Source organism: Sciurus carolinensis, chromosome 2, assembly GCF_902686445.1.
Source record: "Sciurus carolinensis chromosome 2, mSciCar1.2, whole genome shotgun sequence".
Classification (NCBI taxonomy): Eukaryota; Metazoa; Chordata; class Mammalia; order Rodentia; family Sciuridae; genus Sciurus; species Sciurus carolinensis.
In genome coordinates, this window is record NC_062214.1 from 54,977,118 (window position 1) to 55,003,406 (window position 26,289).

Here is a 26,289-nt window from a genome sequence, read left to right on the forward strand (position 1 = left end):
CCCGGAGGAGAGCAGGAACTGTGTGGGAAGAGGGCTGGCGGGCGGGTAATGCTATGCTATGGAGAGGGTGAACTCATTCATTTTTACAACCCCTCTGATAGGCTCCATTCTACAAAGAAGCGTAGGCTCAGAAAGGCTGAGGAACTTGCCCCCGCTCATACCTCCAGCAGGGATTCAAACTTCCGTATGTCTTTAGTCTGACACCCAATCCCAGACTCTTTCGTCACTAATCCCTGGGACTCCTCCCCCAACTATTGTGGGACTGCGGACCTGGCAAAAAGGGCTGCTTCTGTGCTGACCACCCTTTCCTCCCTAAGGGATGTTCCCTCTTCTCCATTCCCGATCTCTGGAAAAACATCCTTCCAGAGTTAATCCTAGAAAGATCCTCTAGGATCTCTAGGTCTCCATTTCCCCTTTGTGTGTGCGCTGGGGCAGGAGTTTCCTTTTAAGTAACGGGGAAGGAGAGAGAGAGAGAGAGAGAGAGAGAGAGAGAGCAAACAGAAGGAAGAGAAGGTGACTGGTGATAAGCGCCAAGCCTCGAGTGCTTTCGTAAACCCTCTCCTCTCTCCAGTACCGCACACTGTCCGGCGGGCTGGAGTGGGGTTCGGTCCCTTTAAATCCCGCCCGGGAACGCCCAGGGCCGAGCCGCGCGGCGGGGATCTGCAGGCCCCGCAGTACCGATCACGGCGCGGCCTCCGGGCTCTTTCCAGCGTTGTGCACACCCGGTGCGCCGGGGCTCCGGGCACTGCACCTCTCGGCCTCGGCGGTCAGAATAATGAGCCGCATCTATCACGACAGCGCCCTCCGGAACAAGGCGGTGCAGAGCGTGCGACTGCCCGGGGCCTGGGACCCCGCCACCTACCAGGGGTAGGCATTGCTACACCCGGGCCGGACCCAGCCGCTGCCGCGGGGAGACTGTGCAGCGCCCCGGGACCTGGGCGCACGGCCTCGGCCGCCTCCCCTCCCAGGGCTCCGAACCCAGCTGCGAGGCTGGGGTGGGCGAGTGGGAGGAAGAGCCGGGGTTGCCAGGGACGCCTTTAGGGCCCCCAGCCCACTCCTCCCAGTTCCCCAGGCCTCACACCTATTCCCACCCCAGGAAAGGCAGATCCGCTTAAAACTCCCCTCCTGTCCGCGCACCCTCGGGAGAGAATCCAACCGAAGCTCCAAAGGCTGTGCTTCGGTTGCCTATAAATTCCAGCCACTTGGCATGCTGCTGTGTTTCCAGGCCTTTGCACAGGCTTGGGCCCTGCCCCAGAAGGGACGGTGGCCATTAGTGACCGGAACAGCGGTGGGAGTCGGTATGATGGCACCGGGCGAGGGCAGGAACAGCTCTGGAGCCGGGAGTGGAGGATCCCGGTCTGGCTGGAGGAGTGAGGCCCTGCTCCGGGTTATGAGAAATATTGATTATTCCATACAATTACAGACACTAAAGAATTATGCTAAGCGAAATAAGCCAGACCCAGAAAGGCAAATACCTTATGATCTTCTATGTGGAATTTTAAAAAGTGTAACTCAGAAACAGAGAGTGGATCGGTGGTTTTCAGAGACGGGAGACTGGGGAAGAGGAGAAGGGAGGAAATGAGGAGATGATCAAACGGTACAGTTTGATTTATATGAGGAACAAGTTCTGGGGATCTAATGTACTGCATGGGTGGTAATGGATGTTTGTTAATTTGATTGTGATTATCATTACACAGTGTGTATGTATATCAAGTTATTACCTTGTACACCTTGAATATATACAATTTTTTTCAGTTAAATATTTAAAAAAATAATTTGGGGGGAGGAGTGGATAGAGGCAGATGAGGTGGTGTGAGTTTTTGCTTTCTGCCCCATCCCTTTCCACTATCTTTGGTGGTGCTCACTCTTTTCCCTTTTATGTGATTCTGAAAAAGGAAGCACCACGATCTGCTTTATGAAAACTAGAATCGGGAAGTGGGGAGGAGGGTCCAGTTCCTCAGAGGGCAGTACCCTCTGATTTTCAGCTGGTCTCCAAACGTCTCAGTCTCAAGTTCTTCACCTCTGTAGTGACAAAAGCCATTTCTTTGGGTTGAGGACCACATGGGTATGAATGAGAACAACAATATGAAAATGTTTTAAAAAGGGAAGATAATTTATAGCAGCTTAGACACCTGACCCAAATTTGCTTAAATAAAAAAGTAAAATCCTTTATATTTAGTAAGCACATAAAGTTTACAAAATACTTCCTTTTTTCTTTTTCTTTTCTTTTTTAAGAAACTGTTTTTTTATTCTTTTTTAAAATTATTTTTAAAAATTTATTCTAATTAGTTATACATGATAGCAAAATGCATTTTGACACATTGTACACAAATGTAGCACAACTTATTCTTCTGGCTGAACATGATGCAGAGTCACATCCCCCTCATGCAATCATATATGTATATAAGGTAACAATGTCCCTCTCATTCCACCATCCTTCCCACCCCCAAATCCCCTCCCCTCCCCTCACCCACCTCTGCCCAATCCAAAGTTCCTCTGTTCTTCCCTAACCCCCCCATTATGAATCACCATACGCTTATCAGAGAAAATGTTTGGCCTTTGGTCTTTTGGGTGTGGCTTATTTCACTTAGCATGATATTCTCCAGTTCCATCCATTTATCTACAAATGCCATAATTTCATTCTTATTTAAGGCTGAGTAATATTCCATTATGTATACATACCACATTTTCTTTGCCCATTCATCAGTTGAAGGGCATATAAGGTTGGTTCCATAGTTTAGCTATTGTGATTGAGCAGCTATAAACATTGATGTGGCTGCATCACTGCTGTATATTGATTTTAAGTCCTTTGGGTATAGGCCAAGGAGTGGGATAGCTGGGTCAAATGGTGGTTCCATTCCAAGTTTTCTGAGTCATCTTCATACTGCTTTTCAGAGTGGTTGCACCAATTTGCAGTCCCACCAGCAACGTATAAATGTACTTTTTCCCCACATCCTTGACGACACTTATTATTGCTTGTATACTTGATAATTGCTATTCTGACTGGAGTGAGATGTAATCTTAGAGTAGTTTTGATTTGCATTTCTCTAATTGCTAGAGATGTTGAACATTATTTCATGTATTTGTGGTCAGTTGTATATCTTCTATGAAGTGTCTGCTCAGTTCCTTGACCCATTTATCAATTGGGTTATTATTATTATTATTATTTTGGGGGGGGTGTTAGGTTTTTTGAGTTCTTTATATATCTTGGAGATTAGTGCTCTATCTGATGTGCATGTGGTAAAGATTTTTTTCCCATTCTGTAGGTTCTGTCTTCACATTATTGATTGTTTCCTTTGCTGAGAAGAAACTTTTTGTTTGAATCCATTCCGTTTATTGATTCTTGATTTTACTTCTTATGCTTTAGGAGTCTTGTTAAGAAAGTCAGGTCCTAAGCTGACATGGTAAAGATTTGGGCCTGCTTTTTCTTCTCTTAGGCTCAGGCTCTCTGGTCTAGTGCCTAAGTCATTGGTTTATTTTTTGCGGGGCGGGGTACTGGGGATTGAACTCAGGGACACTTAACCACTGAGCCACATCCCCAGTTCTGTTTTGTATTTTATTTAGAAACAGGGTCTCACTGAGTTGCTTAGCGCCTCGCTGTTGCTGAGGCTGGCTTTGATCTCTCTATCCTCCTGTCTCAGCCTCCCTAGCTGCTGGGATTACAGGTGTGCACCACTCCTGCCTTGATCCACTTTGAGTTGAGTTTTGTGCAGGGTAAGAGAGTTTTAATTTCATTTTGCTACATAAGGATTTCCAGTTTTCCTAGCACCATTTGTTGAATAGGCTATCTTTTCTCCAATGTATGTTTTTGGTGACTTTGTCTAGTATGAGGTAACTGTATTTATGTGGGTTTGTTTCTGTGTTCTCTATTCTGTACAACTGGACTACATGTCTATTTTGGTGCCAATACCATGCCATTTTTGTTACTATTGCTGTGTAGTATAATTTAAGGACTGGTATTGTGATGCCTCCTGCTTTACTCTTCTTGCTAAGGATTGCTTTGGCTATTGTGGATCTCTTATTTTTCCAAATGAATTTCATGATTGCTTTTCCTATTTCTATGAAGAATGTCATTGGGATTTTAATAGGAATTGCATTAAATCTGTATAATGCTTTTGGTACTATGGCCATTTTGACAATATTAATTCTGCCTCTCCAAGAGCATGGGAGATCTTTCCATCTTCTAAGATCTTCTTCAATTTCTTTCTTTAGTGTTCTGTAGTTTTCATTGTAGAGGTCTTTCACCTCTTTTGTTAGATGATTCCCAAGGTTTTTTTTTTTTTTTTTTTTGAAGCTATTATGATTGGTTTTATTTATTTATTTATTTTTTGTGGTACTGGGGAATCGAACTCAGGGCCTTGTGCTTACGAGGCAAGCACTCTACCAGCTGAGCTATCTCCCCAGCCCTTGTGATTGGGATAGTTTTCCTAATTTCTCTTTTGGTGGATTCATCACTGATGTATAGAAATACATTTGATTTATGGGTATTGATATTTTATCCTGCTACTTTGCTGAATTCATTTATTAGTTCTAGAAGTGTTCTGTGGAATGTTTTGGATCTTCTAAATATAGAATCATGTCATGGGGAAATAGTGATAGTTTGAGTTCTTCTTTTCCTATTTGTATCCCTTTAATTTCTTTAGTCTGTGTAATTGCTCTGGCTAGAGTTTGAAGGACAATGTTGAATAGAAGTGGTGAAAGAGGGCATCCCTATCTTGTTCCAGTTTTTGGAGGGAATGCTTTCAATTTTTCTTTATTTAGAATGATGTTGGCCTTGGGCTTAGCATAGATAGCTTTTACAATGTTGAGGTTTGTTCCTACTATCCCTAGTTTTTCCTAGTGTTTTGAACATGAAGAGGTCAGATGCTTTTTCTGCATTTATTTATTTATTTATTTTTATTTATTTATTTATTTTGCGGTACTGGGGATCGAACTCAGGGCCTTGTGCTTGTAAGGCAAGCACTCTACCAGCTGAGCTATCTCCCCAGCCCTTCTGCATTTATTGAGATGATCATATGATTCTTGTAAGTCTATTGATGTGATGAATTACGTTTATTGATTTCTGTATGTTGAATCAACCTTGCATCCCTGGGATGATAACCACTTGTTCATGGTGTACTATCTTTTTACTATGTTTTTGTATGTGATTTTCCAGAATTTTATTGAGAATTTTTGCATCTAAATTCATCAGGGATATTGGTCTGAATTTTTCTTTCCTTGATGTGTCTTTGTCTGGTTTTGCTATTAGGGCAATATTAGCCTCATAGAATGAGTTTGGAAGGATTTCCTCCTTTTCTATTTCATGGAATAATTTGAGGAGTATTGGTGTTAATTGCTCTTTGAGGGTCTTGTAGAACTCAGCAGAGAATCCATCTGGTCCTGGGCTTTTCCTGATTGTAGACTTTGGATGGCATCTTCTATTTCATTGCTTGAAATTGACCTGTTTAGATTGTGTATGTCCTCCTGATTCAGTTTGGATAAATCATATGTCTCTAGAAATTTGTCAATGCCTTTGAGATTTTCTATTTTATAGAAGTATAAATTTTCAAAATAGTTTCTAATTATCTTCTGTATTTCAGTAGTGTCCGTTGTGATATTTCCTTTTTCATCATGAATTTTAATAATTTGAGTTTTCTCTCTCTCCTCATTAGTGTAGCTAAGGGTTTATCAATTTTATTTATTTTTTCATTTTGTCAATTTTTTGAATTGTTTCTTTTGTTTTAATTTTATTGATTTCAGCTCTGATTTTAATTATTTCCTATTTTCTACTGCTTTTGGTGTTGATTTGTTCTTCTTTTTCCAGGACTTTGAGTTGTAATGTTAGGTTATTTATTTGTTGCCTTTTTATTCTTTTAATTAATGAGCTCAATGCAATGAACTTTCCTCTTAGCACTGCCTTCATAGTGTCCCAGAGATTTTGATATGTTGTATTGGTGTTCTCATTTATCTCTAAGTATTTTTTTATTTCCTCCCTGATTTCTTCTGCTGTCCATTCATCATTCAATAGCATATTATTTAGTTTCCAGGTGTTGGAGTAGCTTCTGTTTTTTATTTTATCATTGATTTCTAGTTTCATTCCATTATGATCTGATGTAATATAGGATAGTATGGATGTATATATTATATATGTGTGTATATATATATTTATATATTTTATATATATATATATATATATATTAGTTGTCAATGGACCTTTATTTTATTTATATGCAGTGCTGAGAATCAAACCCAGTGCTTCACACATACTAGGCAAGTGCTCCACTACTGAACTTCAATCCCAGCCCCTCTGTTTTTTTGTATTTGCTAAGATTTGCTTTGAGCATAACATATGGTCTGTTTTAGAGAAGGATCCATGTGCTGCTGAGAAGAAAGTGTATTCACTCATTGATGGATGAACTACTCTATATGTGTACATTAAGTGTAAATTATTGATTGTATTATTTAGCTCTATGGTTTCTTTGTTTAGTTTTTGTTTGGAAGATTTATCTAGTGGTGAGAGAGGTGTGTTAAAGTCACCTAGTATTATTGTGTTGTGGTCTATTAGATTCTTGAAATTGAAAAGGGTTTGTTTGGGGGCTGAGGAGATAGCTCAGTCGGTAGAGTGCTTGCCTTGCAAACACAAGGCCCTGGGTTCGATCCCCAGCACCCCCAAAAAAAAAAGAAAAAAAGAAAGAGTTTGTTTGATGTATGTAGATTCTCTGTTGTTTGGGGCATACATATTTACAATTGTTATATCTTGTTGATTCCCTTAAGCAGTATGAAATGTCCTTCTTTATCCCTTCAGACTAACTTTGGCTTGAAGTCTACTTTTTCTGATATGAGAATGGAAACCCCTGCTTGTTTATGCAGTTCATGTGAGTAATATGTTTTTTCCCAACCTTTCACCTTCAGTCTGTGGATGTCTTTTCCTAGGAGGTGAGTCTCTTGAAGACAGCATATTGTTGGGTCCTTTTTAAAAATCCAATCTGTCAGTCTATGTCATTTGAGTGATGACTTTAAGCCATTAACATTCAGGGTTATTATTGAGATATGATTCGTATTCCTGGTCATTTTGGTTCATTTTTGGTTTTCAACTTGAGTTAGTTTTTCCTTTGATTGACCTTTCCTTTAGTGTAGTTCCTCCCTTTGCTGGTTTTCATTGTTTTTTAAATTTCCTCCTCATGGGATATTTTGCTGAGAATATTCTGTAGGGTAGGCTTTCTAATTGTGAATTCTTTTTAACTTTTTTTTTCATGGAAGGTTTTTATTTCATCTTCAAATCTGAAGCTTAGTTTTGCTGGACATAAAATTCCTGATTGGCACTGATTTTCTTTTAGAGCTTGATATATATTATTCCAGGACCTCCTGGCATTGAGGGGCTGGTTTAAGGAATCAGCTGAAATCCTAATTGGTTTCACACTACATGTAATTTGATATTATTCTCTCACAGACATAAAATTCTTATTTTAATGTTAGTCATTCTCATTATAATGTGCCTTGGTGCGTGTGTACTGTAATTTTGTACATTTGGGGTCCTGTAAGCCTCTTGTAATTGATTTTCCATTTCATTCCTTAGATTTGGGAAATTTTCTGATATTATGTCATTGAAAAGATTGTGCATTCATTTTATTTGTATCTCTATGACTTCATCTATTCCAATAAATCTTAAATTTGGTCTTTTCGTTATGTCCCATATTTCTTGGAAGTTCTCTTCATGGTTTCTTACCATCTTCTGTGGTCAATTTTATTTTCAAGAGTATATATTTTGTCTTCATTGCCTGAGATTCTGTCTTCCAGGTGGTCTAAGTCTGTTGGTGATACTTTCCATTGAATTTTTAATTTGGTTTATTGTTTCCTTCATTTCGAAGATGTCTGCTTGATTCCTTTTTATAGTCTCTGCCTCTTTATTGAAGTGATCTTTCACTTCCTGTATTTCCAATACCATCCTTTATTTTGTAGATCAGTGTTACTATGTATCTTCTAAACTCCTTCTCTGACATTTCTTCTACTGTGTTGTCTATGGATTCTATTGTTGGAACATCTTGGATTGTTTGAGGTCCTTTGTTCCCTTGTTTTTTCATTTTATTTGTGTGTCTTCCCATGTAGCAGTATGGATCTGAGGCAGTACAGTTTCTACTCTGTAGTCTTAGGGTATCCCTGAAGGCTTCCAGTACCACCCCTTTAAGGGGAAGACCAATATTAGCAGCCCCCAATGCAAACAATTTAGAGCCTTACACCAAATAGCTCCTATTAAGGCATCTATAGTTTTGTTGCAATAAACAGAATAGGGTTTGACTATTGTCTACAATATCAACAGTAAGTCTGCTCAAAGGGTTTTCCATCTCAAATGATGGACAAAGAAGGAAAAGAAGTAGTGTGGGATGTGATGTTTATGAGGGAGAAGGAGAGAAGATAGAGGTAAAAATTTATAGTAAGAGTGAAGGAGGGGGCTGGGGCTGTAGCCCAGTGGCAGAGCGCTTGCCTAGCACATGCGAGGCATTGGGTTCGATCCTCAGCACCACATAAAAATAAACAAATAAAAAATAAAGGCTCTCCATCCACAACTACCAAAGTAAAAAATAAAAAAACTTAAAAAAAAAAAAAAAGAGTGAAGGAGGAATTAATAGAGGTTGTCTGTGAGCATGAGAGGAGTGAGATAGAGAATCCAGGGAGACAGATAAGTGAGAGAAAAAAATATATATACAGTTTTTTTTGTAAAGTAAAAATATAAGAATCCACAATAAATCTGTGATATACTATTCTGATATCCCATTCCTTAATAAATTGATGCATGAAAATTTTTGTTTTCAAAGATGGTAGAGATATGAGAGAGAGACGGAATAAAAGAAAGTCTCAAGGAAAATTGAACGATTGTTTCCATTGGCTTTCAAAAGTTTTCTCAGTGTCCCTTCTCCACCAATAGGTGGGGTTGTCTGAAGTTTGATGTTAGCTCCAGTCTGGTGGGTGCCTGACCAGTTGAGTGGGTAAGCCAACAGCAAGATGCCCTCACACCTTCTTCCAGTCTTCCCATCCATTGTAGCTGCCCTCTCCTTTCTCCGTGCACTTCAGGACTCACTGAGCTAGAGAGAGCCCCATTCTTTCCAGTTTCTCCAACCTGTGCTACCCCCAGGGAAATGCCTCCAATCTTCTGCTTGCCACAGTCTTGCCAGGCTCAGGCTGGCTCATGCAGACCCAGCTGCAGTCTGACCAATCTGGGCTTCAGATTCCCAGGCTCTGCCTCACTGCAGTCCCAGGATCTCAATGCCATTCAACTTGCAGAGAGACCACCAGGGATGTGCTCACATAAAGGAGCGACTCTGCAAAGAGGCAACAAGATGGCGGCCACTAGCACACTCAGCAGGAAGACCTCAGGTGCAACTGAACCTGCAGGTACTCTGACAATAGCAGCCCTGGCTGGTATTCCCAGTCTGAGGCAGCTGTGCCCTGAAGATGGCAGTGATGGTGGCAGCAAATCTGTAGGCCCTTTGGACCTGGACTCCCAGGCCCTGACCAGTGTCCCAAGATGGTGGCAGCAATGTTTAACCAAATCTGCTGATACCCTGACAATGGACCTCTAGGCAGCAGCGGGCAAGAGGTGGGCTGTGAGCAAACCAATGGCAATCTTCAGGCAAATGGGACATTAATGCCACCTCACAGAGAAACTGTATTTCCTCTGCTTGAATCCCAAGTCATGGAATGACTAGGAATGCAGCCTCCCTCTAGTCTGCTATTTTGAATCTCTTCTCTTTTATTCTTTATATAGAAATTTACAGTAGTTTTTGGTGTATATAATTCATTGCATTCCTTCCCTCTGGTGATATAATTCTAAGAAATTAGTATGTGTGTAAAGATGTTAGATCACACTGAATTAAAACTCAAGAAACCAATAACTTATTAAATGTGGGTTTATATTAAAACATTCCTGATCAAGGAAATACTTTCTTGTAAATGATCTCATGCCATCTTCAGAGGAGCAAAGTGAGGTAACTTTTTCCCCCATTTTCTAGATAAGAAGACTTATAAGACAATAACTCCCTAGAGGAGGGGATCATAGCTTGATCTTAGGGCTGGCTGACACAGTTCCTTCAGTACTTTGGGCAGTGCCCCAGCTTTTGGAAACTTTGGAGGGATAGAGGTTCCTACATGGGAAGTGCAGAGAGGGGCTGCTCAGGGCCGGGTGAACAGGAGTTCTGGTGGGACTTGCTTTTGCTGCAGTACAGGCTCACATGGGCTACCAAACTTGAGTCATGGGTCTTTCCTGAGGACTGACAGAACCAGCCACCCCTTCTTTCATTCTCATCCCCAGGGGAAATGGCATCCTGCTGGAGGGAGAACTGGTGGATGTATCTCGGCACAGCATCTTAGACGCCCATGGCAGGAAGGTGAGGATGTATCCTTGGTGGCCCTCAGAGGGCCACCCTTACCCTCTGAACCATCTCAGTCCATTCCCATGAGTTATCTTTGTGTTGCTGGGTTCTGACTTGGGATCTAGCCCCTTTACTGATGGGCTCACAGAACAGGTGGGGAGAGCAGTGACCAAATGGGACCAGCAAGTAGAAAGAAGATAGGTTGGGCTGTGCTGGGTAGCAAACAGATGGAGGACCTGGTTCTTGCCAGAAAAGCCTGGGTCACAGCTGAGAAAATAGACCAGGACTTACTACTACACCCAATCTAACCAGACTGTGAAGTCAATGTTGCTGCCTGGACCTTCAGTTCCTATACAATTTCCCTTTTGACATTTGTCTTCTCAGCTTCTTCATCATGCTCTTTATTTCCACCCCATCTCAGGTGTCCATGGACACACCTGGCATTCACCATCCTGTACTAGCCTGTGTCTCTTCTGAGCACTAGTTCTGCCTTTCTATTTTCTCTCTCTCTTTTTTTTTTCTTTTTGGTACTCGGGATTGAACCCAGGATCACTCTACCACTGAGTTACATCCCCAGCTCTTCTTTTTTTTTTTTTTTTCTTTTTTTTTTTAATTTCGAGACAGTGTCTCTCTAGTTGCTGAGGCTGGCCTTGAACTTGCTATCTTTCTACCTCAACCACTTTGAGTTGCTTGAAGTACAGGCAAGTGCCATAGAGATTTGCTCCTCCCCTTTCAAGCAGCCCTACCTGGACGTGCTGATCACCTTATCCTGGTCTGTAAAACTTAGCTCCTCAAAATGTCCTCTGGTGGGTCAGAGGCCTGGTGCCTCCATGGAGCCTGTTTCTCTCACAGATCCCACAGAACAGCTTTGGCTCACTACTATTTTCATGCCCAGAGAGGCTTTGCCCACACTCTCTGCTCCTTACTATTCATTGAGCAGGCAGGCACCTCAATCCAAAGCCCCAAGCCAGCCTGCCTAGGAGAGCCTGGCGTACCCCAACACTGGTGTCTGACTGGCTTTCCTTGGCTGTGCTCACACAGGCAGGGGATTTGCCCAGCCCTTCTTCAAAATTGTCTCCTCCTAATTCCTCATTCCTGATGATAATGTAGTAGCCCGTCCAGTCACTGGTCTGCAAACCCCTACTGTTCCCTCCTTCCCGCTGCCAGGTAAGCAGTGCCACATCCTTCTCGGGCTCTTACCTAATCATTTCTTTCCCTCCCCTCTCTTCTCCTTTCTGTGTCTTCCATCCTCTGATGGGTCCTCAGCTGGTTCTGACAAAACCTTGCACCTGCCCTCCTGCCTTCTGACTGCTGCCAAAGCTCATCCCTGGCCTGCTGCCAAATTGTTTCCAGAAAGACATCTCTGAGGGTCTCAGTGCTGCCCCTAAATCTTTCAGGATTCTTTCTTGTCTACTAAATAAAATTCAAACTCCAAATGCCAACTCAAGGCCTGTCTCAAATCAGTCCCGCTTGTGTTCCCAGCCTGAGCTCCCAGGAGGCTTCCAAATGCCCTGTGTTGCTCAGACATGCACGTGGGCCTCTTGACCTTTACTTTCTGCACCTGTCTCGGACTTTTAATATTCTTTCTACACCCTTGTTCCTACCATTGCAGGTTTTGCCACCTTTCAAGACTTTGCCTTCCTTGTTTCTCCCAAGAAGTGATCTCTGCTTCTACAACTTTGGGGAACATTTGTTCCACCTGTTTTGATTAGAATAGTTGACAAACAGCATTTATAGGGTCCTTACTGCTTTGTGCTGTGCTTGCTTCTCCAGGATGTCACTGAGCTCATACAACACTCCTGAAAGGAGGTATCACACTGCTTCCAAATGACAGGAGAAACTGAGGCTCAGGAGGATGAGAATGTTTTGCCCTGGGCATTACATGTGTTGAAAGGGGCAGAGTGGCTGCCCACCCATAGGGCTCCTCTTCAGTGCCCTCTTCATGGTACTCCCGCTTTTTGATATTTGGGATCCCTCTTGCTTAAGTTATGGTTTCCTGCATGTATTTTCTGTCTTTGGCTGTTCGGAAGCCCTGGGGTCAGACCCTGTGCCTTCCCTGTTGTGGACTTCCGGCATGGTGCATTGTGTGTGGCAGGTGCTCTAGTGAACATATGTAGAGGGCGAGGACAGCAGGGCTGCACCCAGAGTCCAGAGTGTGTGTGTGTTGGGGTGGGGAAATGAAGCAGCCCTCCTCACTCTGTCTCTGCTTGGCCTCAGGAACGCTACTACGTGCTGTATATTCGGCCCAGTCTTATCCACTGTCGTAAATTTGACCCCAAGGGAAATGAAATTGAGCCCAACTTCAGTGCGACCAGGAAGGTGAACACGGGCTTTCTCCTGTCATCCTACAGTAGGTATCCTCAGTCCTTTCTCCCTCAGGGCCCTCCGACAGTGTGGCTGGTCTGTCTTCTGAGCCTCTTGGTCCCTATAAAGGGGCATCTTGGCATGTTTGGCCTTGATTCCAGGTGTCTGGCCTGAGGGCCCCTGCTGGACTGCTTCTTTCCCCACACTTGCTCAGAGGATCCCCGTTGCCCCACCTCTGTGCCAGGGGGCCAGGCTGACCTGCCCAGCTCCTGCCATTTCTGCACATGGCAAAATTGTCCACAAACTTGGCTGTAGGTTCTCACTGTCTTTGCATGGAGCTCCAGAGCCCAGACCAGGCCCCTGGGATCTTGTTTTTCTGCCAAAATTCCCATTTGGTTCTTGGGCCCTGTCTCAGTCCACTTGTACTGATATGACCATATTTTAGATTGGGTAATTTATAAATGACAAATTTATTATGCATAATACTGGAGGTTGGGAAGTTCAAGATCAAGTTTTCAGCAGGTTCAGTGTCTGCTGAGGGCTTTTCTCAGCTTCAGAGTGCCTTCCTCCTGCATAGCTCCCTCTACCTTGGTTATCTATTTATTTAGTTAGGTATTGAGGATTAAACCCAGGGATGCTTTACCATTGAGCTATATTTCCAACCCTTTTTATTTTTTATTTTGAGACAGGGTCTCACTACATTGCTGAGGCTGGCATTGAACTTATGATCCTCCTTCTCAGCCTCCCAAATGGCTGAGATTACAGGCATGTGTCACCATGTCCTGCTCCTTCTACCTCTTTTAAAAGGACACCAATCCCATTCATGAGAGCTTAATCACCTCCAAAAGGCCCCACTTCTCAATACTCTCACATTTGTGATTGTCTTGGTGAGATTTTTTTGCTGCTAAGACTAAAAGATCCAACAAGAACAATTTTAAGGAGGAAAAAAGTTTTATTTAGGGGTTCATGGTTTTAGAGGTCTCAGTCCACCGAAAGCCAGCTCTATGCCTTAGGGCTTGAGGTGAGGCACAACATCATGGCAGAAGAGTGGAGAAGGGAAACAGCTCACATGATTATCAGAAAGCAGAGACTCCACTCATCAGATACAAAATATATACCCCAAACCATGCCCTCAGTGCCCACCTCCTCTAGCCACACCCTACCCACCTTCAGTTACCTCTCAGTAAATTCCCATCATGGGATTAACTCGGGTTAAGGCTCTTATAACCCAATCATTTTTCTTCTGAACCTTCTTGCATTGTCTCACACATGAGTTTTGGGGGGTACCTCATATCCAAACCATAGTGATTAAATATCAACATGTGGATTTTGAGGAGTCCCATTAAGACCATAGAAGGTACTCCATGATCTTGTTCCATTTCCCAGTTTTGGCTGCATAGGGATCTCATTGCTGTCTGTGGCTGGGTGAGAAGGTTTTGAGATGGAGTTGGTATCTCTCATTTTACTTTTTCATATTTTTAGTTGCTCATTAATTCTCTGAATATTTCGTGAGCATCTATCACATGCCAGGCCCTGGGCCATGTACTGGGACTCCAGGGATGAACAAGACTTCATTTTGCACTCAAGATAGTCTCAGTTGGTAGAGGATATAGACTGACTGGTGATTGGAAACTGGGAAGGGTTCTGAGCCCCAGGTATACATAGTCAGTGGTGCTTTGGATGAGAGAACAGCAGTACTGAATCATGATAGAATTAGCTGGGTGCTAGGGCTTGGAAGGATGTTTCAGAGAGGAGACAGTGTATCAAAGGATAGGGACTGATCTGGTGACAAGAAGTTGAGCAGGCTCAGTAGCAAAGGGGGCAGGAGCACGAAGGGGCTGAACTTAAATGGAGGCTGCTGGGGAGCCCTTTATTGAGTGCTATTAGGTAGGTGAGTGTTGTGATTAAATTTATTTTTATTTTATTTATTTTTTGCAGCACTGGAGATTGAACCCAGGGGCACTCTACCTCTGAATTACATCCCCAATGCTTTTATTTATTTATTTTTTTACTTTTTGAGATACCAGGTATTGAACTCAAGGGCACTCAACCACTGAGCCACATCCCCAGATCCTATTTTGTATTTTTTATTTAGAGACACGGTCTCGCTGAGTTGCTTAGCACCTCACTTTTGCTGAAGCTGGCTTTGAACTTGTGACCTTCCTACCTCAGCCTCCCAAATTGCTGGGAGGCAATGCACACTGTACCTGGCTCCCAGTGCTTTTATTTTTTTATTTTGGGACAAGGTTTTGCTAAGTTGTTGAGGCTGGCCTTAAACTTGTGATCCTCCTGCCTCAGCCTCCCAAGTTGCTGGGATTACAGTTATGTGCCACCATGCCCAGCAAGATTTGTTTTTAAATGCTTTGGGACAGTGAATCAACTGGAGACCAAGGAAGCCTGTTCAGAGGCTGTTAGTGTAACCTGGGATGGAGATAAGAGGACCAGACTGAAGGATATGTCATTGGGGAGTGAAACTGGACCAATTCCATATGGAGCTGGACAGAGACCTCAGGGCTAGACTGGATATGAGGCAAGAAAGTGGAAAGAGTCAGGGGTGTTTTCATAGGTTGGACTTGGGTGCCAGACTTGAGGGAATGTAGGTACAAGGGGAACAGGTTTAGGGAGAAGAGCACTGTTTGGCACACACTGGGTTAGAGCTGCCGGTAGCACTTCTACTGGGGACTTGAAGATAAAGTCCTAGAACTCAGGGAGAGACTGGACTGGCAGCACAGTATGTTGGAGTAATCAGCCTAGTGAGAAACTATGGAAGTGGATGGCATCATCAGGGAGGAGGAAAGAAGTAGGCCCAGGGAACAGCAGCAGTAAGAGGTAGGTAGGGGACAGAATCCATAGGAGTGGGAAAAGAACCACTGGAGAAGTCCGAAAGAAACGGGGAAGGTGTTATGTCCCTGAAGGGAAGCAGGAGTGGGGAGCTAGCTGTGCATGCAGGTGATGTCCAGGGAATGGGACGATGGGAAGAGGGTTGGGGGTGAGCAGTGAAGAGCAGCCCCAGGACTGTGATGGGGGTGGGCAGAGTCTGGGGCAGTGGGTGTCAAAATCAGAATACAGGAAGATGTTGAGAAAAGATCAGGGAGTGGGGAAGGAGAGACAGACTCTGGAGGAATGTGGGGTTCTGGGCAGGAGCGGGGATGTCTTATCCTTTGAGATAGAAGGAAAGGAGGAGAGAGTTTTTGTAGTTAGATGCAAATTGACAAGGTGTTTGGTGTCAGATAAGCAAGAGGCACCACCTGATGGCTTCTGCTAATCTTGAAAAGTAGGTGAGATGGTTATTTGGGGGTTATTGGCCAGGGGAATGAGTGGAGGTGGGAACAGAATATTTTGAGTGTCCTCCGTGTGAGGTTGTTTGGGGAGTCCTAGGGGTGACCCTGACTGCTTGGCCAAGGTTATGGTGCCATGAACGGATCCTGTTGGGTAGACATCATTTTTATCCCTATTTTTCAGGGACGGAAGTTGAGTCACTTGTCCAGATTTGTTCCAGGCAGCCCAGCTCCAAAGTCTGGCCCATAGCTCCTCTGCTGTAGAGTTCCTTGATGAAAACTAACAGAACGGGTACTGAGAGCCCTACCCTGCAGGTGTATGACACTCAGCCAGCCGGGCATGGTGGCACATGCCTGTAATCCCGGCTACTCAGGAAGATTCCAGCTAAGGCAGGAGGATCTCAAATTCAAGACCAGCCTGGGCAACTCAGCAATATCCTGTTTCAAAATAAAAAAAAATGAAAAGGGCTGGAAATGTAGCTTAGTGGTAGAGCATCCCTGGGCTCAATCCTTAGTACTACAAAAACACACAGCAGTCACCTGGTCCCTAAAAGTCCCTTTGAAAGTCCTTGATATTCCAGCCATTATAACCTACCTGCTCTGCCTGTGTGCCTGTAGAAGTGGAAGCCAAGGGAGACACCGACAGGCTCACACCCGAGGAGCTAAAGGGGCTGGTAAATAAGCCCGAGCTGCTGGCACTGACAGAGAGCCTCACCCCTGACCAGACAGTGGCGTTCTGGATGCCTGAGTCAGAGATGGAGGCGATGGAACTTGAGCTGGGGGCCGGAGTACGGCTGAAAACTCAGGGCGATGGCCCCTTCATAGGTGAGCAGTGTGCCCTCATGCTAACCTGATGTTCTCCTGTGGTCCATGGGGGCTTGTAACATCCCTTCTGAGGCTCCCAACCCCTCCTGCTTAGAATTTATAGGTACAACAGGTCTAGCCTTCCGTGGGGACCTAACCAACCCTTTGAGATTTATTCCTCAATGTATAAGTGCCCTGGGCTTATTGACCTGGATGCCTAAGGTGCAACCCAATCCTAGGGTTCCTGTGACTGACCTCTGCTATCTAGTGATTTCTGGGTCCCACCCATGGCCTAATGAGGTGGTCATCTAGATCTGGGGAGAACAATGACTTACCCCGGTCTAGGGGACACCACCAGAATGGGCTCAGCCCCCACTGTTCTGCCACAGAGAGAGAGAGGACATTCAATTTCTTCTCTTCTTTCAGATTCATTAGCTAAACTGGAGGCTGGAACAGTGACCAAATGTAATTTTGCTGGTGATCGAAAGACAGGGGCATCCTGGACAGACAACATCATGGCCCAAAAATCTTCAGAGGGGCCTGCAGTGGAGATCCGAGAGCAAGGAGATGGGGCAGAAGACGAGGAATGGGTAGGACAAGGAGACGGCATTGGTGTGCTTATATCTCTTGGCAGGAATTTTGTACATACTGGTTGTGGTTGGGGCTCAGATGAGCAAACAGCAGGATAAATTGTACCCCCAGCTTTTATGGAGTTCTGCAGAATTTCCTAGAGTATGTAAAGGAGATTCCTTTAAGGAGATCTCTGAACCTCTGAGTGATTGTGGTTTTTTTCTCCTTGGTCTGGGCTCCCTGCCTGATGTGGCCGGAAAATGGCTGACTTGGTCCTTACTAGTGTTTCTTTTACTAAAGGTCAGCCCTCTAGTTGATCCTCAGCTGATTCAAAGCCAATTTTCTGAAATACATTTCACCTGAAGATTTGAACTGATGTAAAAACCCAAATGGAACAGTTAGAACAAAGAAGTTAAAGAAAAATGGTATTTTCCTCTCAGTGATGAAGATGATGAGTTTGGACAAAGAAAGCCAGGGCAGGTAGTGTGGAAGGTCTGGAACCCTTCTGTCCTAAAGCCAATTGACATACAATAGAGTGGCCAGCTCTAATGATGTGAGGTCAAGGCAGGTGGCCGAGGTCCTGTGGACATTGAACCCTTGTTTGATGACTTAAAGAAAACTTCTATGAAAGATGCTCTGTTCACCTCTCTTTACTTTACCTGCTTTGGATTTCTCCAGGATGACTGAGATTTATGGAGCAGATGCCTCTGGGGCCCACCTGCATCTTCTGTGGCACCACGGAGAATTTACATCAACCTTCATCCTGAAGCTGGAGACAGCAATCCACCAAGCTTTACCAGTTCTTCTTGTAACTGCTCTGAATACCCTTTAAAACATGTCCAAGACCACGAGATGGGTGGAGGGACCCTGGACTGTGGCTCATGGGGAAGTACCTCCTTGGATGCAGGTCCAGCCTTCCTAGACATTTTCATGACACCTCCTGCCTTAGTGACAGCCTTGTTTTGGAGGCAGGTGGTAGGAGAGTGCCCCAGGGTAGTTTGGGAGGAACTGGACTTGGTCTTGGTGCAGCATTGGGGATTATTCTCTCATCTAAAGACAGAGGGGCTCTGAGGAGAAATTAGTGGGTTCTTTCCTTTGGTCTCACTGTTCCCTGCTTCCTTCCACCCCACCCCTTCCCCAGCATTCCACTATAGCTTCTGCTCCCCTGCTTCAAGCCTCCTTGTCCCCCATTCCCACCCATCCCACACCCAAGGTGTCTTTCATTGCTCCTCTGATTCCATGTTCCCTTGGGGGTTCCTGTCTTCTGACCTCCCTGGCTGCTGTCATAGGGGTAGCTATTCTTAAGGAGGTCAACAGCCTTCACAGGTATGGCTGACTGGTCTTCAGCTCTCAGACTTGCTCTGCCAGGCCACATATTTTTTTGTTTTTGTGGTGCTGGGGATCAAAGCCAGGGCCTCGAGCATTTGAGGCAAGAACTCTCTGCCAATGAGCTGCATCCCCAGCTCTACACTACTTTTTTGATACCCACACCCCTTTTTTTTTTACTTTGAGAATTTTTCACAAATGATTAAATTTTCAGGAAAGAACTGGGTTCCTGCTGGTGTTAATGGTCTTGAAGCTGAGCAATGTTCCTAGGAGGAAGCCATTGGTCTTTGGTCCTGAACATTATCCTGGAAGTGTTCTATGACAGCCTTGTGACACCCAGATGTGATGAGATCTGGAAAGAATTCTACATGTCCTCAGTTGAAATCTGCATGTCCATGGCATATGAATCCTCTTGATTGGGGGAAAAGAGGATGGTGGGAAACTAGCATTTATTGAATCTTCCTAATGTGTCAAACATAGTGTTGGGTGCTTCCCATCATCATTACAGCCACTCACTATTGTGTTCTTCCTGGTGTTAGTACTTGTGCTAAATACTTCCAATATCTTACCTAATTGTCACAATCCCATGAGGTACACACGATTATTGTCCCAAATATTTCATTTGAAACTGAAGGTCTGAGGCTCCATGAATAGTATATAGTGAGAGAGAAATTTAAACCCAGGCAGTCAGGTTTTCAAAGACCACATTAACTATTCATTTCCACATGCACATTATATGAGGAGAAAAGGGGACTCAGAGAGGTTAAGCAACTTGCAAGTTAAAAAAATGGCAGAGTGGGATTCAAATCCAGAGCTGTCAAAGGTGAAGCTTACATGCCTTCCACTATGCTCTGCTTCCTGGGCCTATAAAGAGTTTTGGATATAGAGGAGGTGGTAGCTAACTCACTGGTGACTGATATCTGAATGGGGCTGGCTTACAGGCAACTGAAGTTGGGCCCTAATCCTTGGGGATGCTCAGGAAGGTGATTAAGCAGGAGGTGAACTGGGGACATTGACTGAGGGTAGAGGTGCCCACTGGGGGCACCCTGCTATCCAAAGCACTGTGGTTGATGGTAATCTTATAAGCAGGTCACCATTGCCAACAAGGAGGCCCGTTGTGTCAGTGGGAGAAGTCCTGAGGCAACAGGAAGGGCTCAGGGTCTTGGAGGACCTGAGGAAGGGAAAGGCCATTTTTGCCAGAGCTCAGATGGTAGGAGTTGGGTGTGGGGAGGTGTGATAGAACTGAGGCTAATGAGATGGAGATCAGGCACGGCATCATCTTCAGGCGTGTTAAGGCTTTAGGGAATTATCCCTACATCTTGGAAGCTAGTGATCCCATGGAGAGGGTAAGATCTGATTTCTCTGTTTCAAGGCTCACTTGACTTCAGAGAAACTGGAGGCAATGAGTTCATATGAGACCCTCACAATTGTCTAGGTGAGAGGTTAGTGATTTGGGGGTCTATAGCACTAACAGGGTGGGCAGAAGAAAATAGTTCCTGGGGCATACAGGGGCGGAATCACTAGGACCTTGGAAGAGAGGATGGGCCCACGAATTATATCCAGATTCAGGGCAAACGGTACTGTGGTACATAAGGTTCTGCAGAAGCCCAGCCTGTGGCTAGGAAGTGTAGAGGGGGAAGGAGAACCACAGGGGCTGAGAGTTCCAGGCTCAGCAGGTAGGGAAACTCAGGCAAAATTCTCTTCCCCAAAACTAGGGAAATGGAAGCTGCTATGTCTCAGAACCTGTGTGGGGACCAGGGCTGATCATGGCATTCTGGATGGGGGAGTAAAAAACAATTTCAGCCATGTTCATAATTTTTTTAGTATCTTGTTTTTTTAATATGCCTACACATAAAATCTGATATTACTTTTTGCATTAATGTTACATAATCACTTTCCATACTGCTACATAGTCTTTATACCATCACTCATAACATCGACTACTGTTGAATAGTTCTATTATGGTCCAATTTGGGGGTATTTAAGTCTATCTCTATTTAGCCAATATAATTGTTTCAAAAAATGTTGAAAAGGCAATGGGCTCCCTCAATCCTCTTCTTCTCCACCACACTCTGTATTTTTTGGTTATTAGAAACAGATTCCCAGGAGTTAGATAACTGGGAATCTTAGAATTTTTTGTAAAAATCTTGTTTTGTTGCCAAATTGCTTCCCCAAAGGGTTGTTCTAAACTGTAATTTCCCTAGTAATGTAGGAGAGAACCATTTTCATGCTATTTTTGCCAGAATTAGATTAAAAAAAAACATTTTTTTAAATGATACCTGATAAGGTGAAAATAATACCTAGGTATATTTTAATTTGCCTTTTTCCCCTATTTGTAGTGAGCTTAAACACTTTCATTTCCTATATCTATTTCCTCTTTTGTTACTCAGTTCCTTTACTCATTTATCTACTGTATTTTATTTTATTTTTATTTTTTATATATATGTTTTAGTTGTAAGTGTACACAATACCTTTATTTTATTTATATGTGGTGCTGAGGATCAAACCCAAGGCCTCACTCATACTAAGCAAGTACACTACTACTGAGCCACAACCCCAGCCCCTATTTACTATATTTTAAATATGATCATTTGCCATATTTCAACAACTATTTTTTCACTTTTAAAATTCCTCTTCATGCAAAATTATAATCTTCATATAGATACAGTCGTTGACATGTTGTGGTTTTTAAAAAATTGCTTCCAAGCTAATACATATTCTCTTTTCAGATATTAAATATTCAGTGGTCAGGCATTGTGGTGCATGCTTGTAATCCTAGCTACTCAGGAGGTTGAGGCTGGAGGATTGCAAATTCCAAGCCAGCCTGGGCAACTTAGAGTGACCCTGTCTCAAAACAAAACCATAATAATAAAAAAAAAGTATTGAGGATATAGCTCAGTGATAAAGTGTATCTAGATTCAACTCCAGCATATTTTCAAATTGAAAGTTAGGCAACTGCTTATTTTCAAATTACTTATCTGTTACTTTAACAGTATTTACTAAATTCTTTCACTCTGTCAAATTATTATGTCTCTTACATCACCTATTAAAGTTATATTATGCCACATTATCTGTTATATCTCAGTAAGTTTCCCTTTAATTACAAGTCAAACCAGCCTAGTAGGTCTTATTGGTTGGTAGAGCTAGTTCCTCTTAATTCTGTTTTAGAATTTTCTTTGATATTCCTCCTCAACATTTGAAGCATTTTGTTAAGTTTCAGTGGAATTACCTTCTGGATTTTTACTTATTAAAAATCTCTGACTACAAAAGCAATATATATTTATTAGAAAAAAACCTATAATCCGACCACCCAAAGATGTTTTAAAATCACTTATGTAATACTCAATTATGTGCCATACACTCTTTCAAATACTAACCAATATTAATTCCTTTTGTGTTTATAACAACTGTCTGGGGTGAGTAGAATAATTTCCCATTTTTCCAGGTAAGGAAACTGATATTATGCCTGTTCTACAAATGAAGACACTTACCCAAGGTGCCAGAGCTGGAATTTGAATCAGGACAGTATGATTTTAGGTCCTGTGCTGAACAACAAACCCTGCCGATGCAGCCATTCCACCAGATACAATTATTATTCATATTTTAGTGTATTTACTTTGTCTTGTTCAAAGTGAATTGTCCCTGTACGTACGGTGTAATCTTTTCACTTAACAGATCATGAACATTTCCCTGTATCATAAATCATTCATAATAACCATTTAGAATTTCTCATACGCGTGTAGAACAATGCACTTAACCAATTTCTCATTTTGGAATAGCTTGCTTCCATTTTCTTCTGTAATTATACTGCTGACATGTACCTTCTCTTTTCCTACACCCACATTTTATTATGAATTCTAGAGTTGGAATCTAATGTTATATATATGACATAGTTTAAAGTCTTTTGATTCACATCGCCAAATGGTCCCCAGTTTGCAGCAGAATATGCGGTCATCCGCAGTGTAAGGACATGCTCCATCTCATCCATATTAGGTCATTAGAAGACAAAACAAGAACATTATCAACTTGGGATCTACGGTACCTTTTAAATAGAATTGCATTAAAGAGCCCGTAATTCCACCATTCACCATCTACCGTGGAGACGCAGCCTATTTGCACGATCAGACATCTATATAAATCACTGCAGCACTGTCTGTAATATTGAAAAATAAAAATGAACCGAATGTTCCCTAACCGAAGAATGGCTAAACTCTTGAGGCTTCCCCACTCCGGGAGCGCTCTGCGAGCCACAGGGGCAGGTCAGGAGTGTGTTTGGTGCGGACGGTGGGAAAAGCAAGGCTCACAGCCTCTTTCTTCTCCATGGCAGGAGCAGCTGCTTCAGGATCAGCTTTTCCGACGTGCTCGGATTTGCGCCAGGTCGGGATTCTGGAGCCAGCGGTCGGTCTGTGCTGGGGTGCACAGATCGGGAATTAAGTTCGGGTCAGGCTCTGACTGGCCAACCGATGCTGGCGGGGACGACAACGGTCCTTGATGTCCACGCTTGCCCTCCCCAAAGAGGCCGGACCCTTCGATGGCCGGGCTTTTGAGTACCTAGTCTGAGTTTCCGGGAGCGGCCCTTAGCAAGGCACCATCCGGAAGTGTCCGTGTTGTGGCGGAAGGAGGCGCTTTCTGGGAGCAGCAGGTTCTGAAGGAAGCGTGCCTGGCAAAGATGATTCAGGCGATTCTGGTTTTCAACAACCATGGGAAGCCGCGGCTGGTCCGCTTCTACCAGCGTTTCGTGAGTGCCGCCGGCTTCACCACGCCCTTTCAGAATGCCCGCGCGCTTTTCCCTCCCCCTGGGGCCCCTAGCCTTCAGCGGGCACTGCCTGCTGATCCCCTTGGGATTCTGCACCGTGCATGACCCACACGCAACTTAGCCTCTTTCCCTGAACTGGGGTGGGTGTCAGGCCTTTGGTTTCAAGTTCCGTTGCACCCACTCTTCTCTGATCATTTTCTAGACCCCATATTTTCTGTGTTATTTTGTGACACTTTCCCTTGGGTCTCAGGGCACCAAGTATAAGCGACGGCGGGGAGTATATCTAATCGAGAACTTGAATGATTGAAGCCACTTTCTTTAATCTTTTTGTTTGTTGACTAGTTTCTCGAGGAAACATTCAGTTTCTTAAGGTTTTTGTGTTCTAGGGGATCTGGAAAAGTTCTTGGAATCCCCCCCGCCCCCGGGTGGTGGCTGGGTCTGCTTAGGGACTGCTACCCTTCACCCCGTAGGGTTAAAGAAAATCACTTTGAAAATGGAAAACTGAAGAGGAATTTTAAATGCTGCCACGTGAAGGCTCAATAAGCATTCCCTTTGCATTTGAATTTTCCAAAAACCTTCCTCTGGAAAAACAGAAACATTATTATCTGCTGCCCAGCACCCCCGACAGTTTATTTCTTTGCAGCCAGGTTTCAAAGTGTTGTATGACAGGGAGACTTGTGAAACCCAAGAGGGAACAGTTAGAAAACTGATATTCAGGCCACGGGTTCCACCTTTTCTATTCTTGTGTCTATTGGCAAGTTAATAAACCTATTTCAGACTTATTTTCTCTTGTCAGATAGAAACGAAAAAATAATTTACTCTTTTTACAAGATTTTAAAAACTAGGTTGCATTTTATTGTGTCGATTACATTGAGGTTAAAAAAATGAGCATTCAGTTTAACTAGTCAATTTGTAGTTGAGAGCAGCCCGTGTGTGTGTGTGTGTGTGTGTGTGTTACAGACAGACGAAAGTCACATAACATAACAGTTTACCTATTTAAAGTGTACAAATGGCATCCATTATGGTTAAGATTAAAACATTTTTTATCACCTTCCTGCCCCCAAAGCAACTCCTACGGTTAACAATGATTCTCTATTTCTCCTTCAACTCCCCCAGTCCCAGGCAACCTTTTATCTACTCTTTGTTGCTCTAAATTTGCCCATTCTGGACATTGCTTATAAATGGATCCATGACAGTTTGTGATCTTTTGTGTCTCTTTCATTTAGTAAAATGTACTCAGAGTTCCATGTTGTAGCATGCACGTATCAATGTTTCATTCCTTTTTATTGTCATAATGTTCCATTGTATGGATAATACTAGATTTTGATTGGCCATCAGTTGTTGTTTCTACTTTTTGCTCTTGTGAATAATGCTGCTATGAACCTTCATGAATAAGTTTTTGTGTGGACATACGTTTTCATTTCTCTTGGCTATGCACCTACAAGTAGAATTGCTGGATCATGTGGTAACTATTGTGTATTTTTTCAGAAACTACTAAATAGTTTTACAAGTGGCTGAACCATTTTATGTTTCCATTAGCAGTGTATTAGGGTTCCAATTTCTCCACATTCTTACAAAAACCTGTTTGTCTTTTTAAAATTAAAGTCATTTTAGTGGGTAGAAGGTCATTTTCATTTCTATTTCCCTAATGACTAATGATGTTGAGCATCTTTTCTTGTGCTTATTGGCCATTTGTATGTTTTTGGAGATCATAGGATTTTTATAAGAACCCATGAGTTAATGAGTGATGATACCTTGAAAACTGCAGAGTACTAAAAAGATAGGAAGGGTTCTTAAAATAACTAAGCATGGAGGCAATTGGTAGTTTGCCTTTTTTGTTGAACTAGGAATTAGTTGGCCTCATCATTTCATACCACTTTCCTACTGCTGCCACTTCCCTCTAGAGTCAGATGAAAGACTTTAGTTCAAAAAATGTTTTTATCAGTTTCAAAAAGTGCTGATACTTGGCATGTTTTGTATTTCTGAGCACAGAGTTAATCTTTTACGGCCTCCTGGCATCTGTGAACTTTGTGTGTTCTTTAGGTAGAAACTAGGAAAATAGTGTTTGGTTTACTCTAATTTACAGTGACCAGCAAGTGTGGTTTAGCAAGTTTGTATTCATTCATTCATTCAGTAAATACTGAGCCATTCTATACCCAAACTGAGTCAAAGTAATTTCCCCACAATGACATTTTCCATTTTTTCTTTCTGTTTAATAACTTCTTAGAAATTGATTGTATTTTCTGACTCTTAGGACAGGTCCAATCTGAAGTTTTGTTTTTTGTTTTTTGTTGTTATTGTTTTTAAATTTTAAATAACTGCTTTGCTACTTATAGTCCCCAAATCAGCAGCATTGACATCACCTGGGAGCTTGTTAGAACCAGTCTTAGAACCTAATCCAAAACTCCTAAATCAGAATCTACATTTAAACAGTAGTCCTAGCTGATTGCTTGCACATTAGTAGCTTTGAGAACTCAGGTCTAGAGCTTTTAATTACTTTCTGTCTTACTGACTGGCGTCTCCCTCCTATTGTCCTTTTTTTTTTTTTTTTTTTTTTTCCCCAACCATACCAGTAATATTATGAAACATGTAGAAGTGGAAATGAAATGTGAGTTATCAAGTGTGTGGTAACTGAATGGTAAGTGCAAAAAATTTATTTGTGGCTCTGTTTAGCTGTTCTAAATTCTCATCTGTACATAGAACTTTTTTCTCTTTCTTGATAATACTTTGTTGGTAACATCATCTTTTCTTTTCTTTTTTTTTTTTTTTCCCCTTAGCAGTACTGGGAATGGAACCCAGTAGCACTCTACCACTGAGCTACACCCCAAGCCCTTTTAAAATTTTTATCTTGAGACAGGGTCTTGCTAAATCCAGGCTGGCCTTGGACTTATAATTCTCCTGCCAG

The 26,289-nt window shown here is 42.9% G+C and overlaps 2 protein-coding genes across 4 annotated transcripts in view; both read left to right on the plus strand.

Annotated features, from left to right (window-relative positions):
* Window positions 1-636: 636 nt before the first annotated feature.
* On the plus strand, window positions 637-26,004 carry Arpin (actin related protein 2/3 complex inhibitor). 2 transcript variants are annotated; one of them, XM_047538639.1, is made up of 7 exons: window positions 637-867; window positions 10,286-10,361; window positions 12,564-12,696; window positions 16,547-16,753; window positions 17,159-17,322; window positions 17,981-23,366; window positions 25,958-26,004. In XM_047538639.1, exons 1-6 carry the CDS (start codon window positions 776-778, stop codon window positions 17,987-17,989), a joined length of 681 nt encoding a protein of 226 aa, XP_047394595.1. In that variant the 5' UTR covers window positions 637-775; the 3' UTR covers window positions 17,990-23,366; window positions 25,958-26,004. The 2 variants fall into 2 exon arrangements, with proteins under 2 accessions (XP_047394595.1, XP_047394596.1); XM_047538640.1 differs by lacking the exon at window positions 637-867 and adding an exon at window positions 8,902-8,963.
* The window catches only part of Ap3s2 (adaptor related protein complex 3 subunit sigma 2), a 44,916-nt gene continuing 41,792 nt past the window's right edge, over window positions 23,166-26,289 (plus strand). Inside the window, exons 1-2 of one of the 2 annotated variants that reach the window (XM_047538642.1) lie at window positions 23,290-23,366; window positions 25,958-26,022. In XM_047538642.1, coding sequence (XP_047394598.1) covers window positions 26,020-26,022 — 3 coding nt within the window. In that variant the 5' untranslated portion in view covers window positions 23,290-23,366; window positions 25,958-26,019. Of the gene's footprint in view, window positions 23,367-25,957; window positions 26,023-26,289 lie in introns of both variants that reach the window. The other variant, XM_047538641.1, reaches the window with a different exon arrangement.

Coding starts and splice junctions, on each gene's coding strand:
- Arpin (XM_047538639.1), top strand. CDS start 776: ATGAGCCGCATCTATCACGACAGCGCCCTCCGGAACAAGGCGGTGCAG. Junction 868..10,285: donor GACCCCGCCACCTACCAGGG/GTAGGCATTGCT, acceptor TCTCATCCCCAG/GGGAAATGGCATCCTGCTGG. Junction 10,362..12,563: donor TAGACGCCCATGGCAGGAAG/GTGAGGATGTAT, acceptor GCTTGGCCTCAG/GAACGCTACTACGTGCTGTA.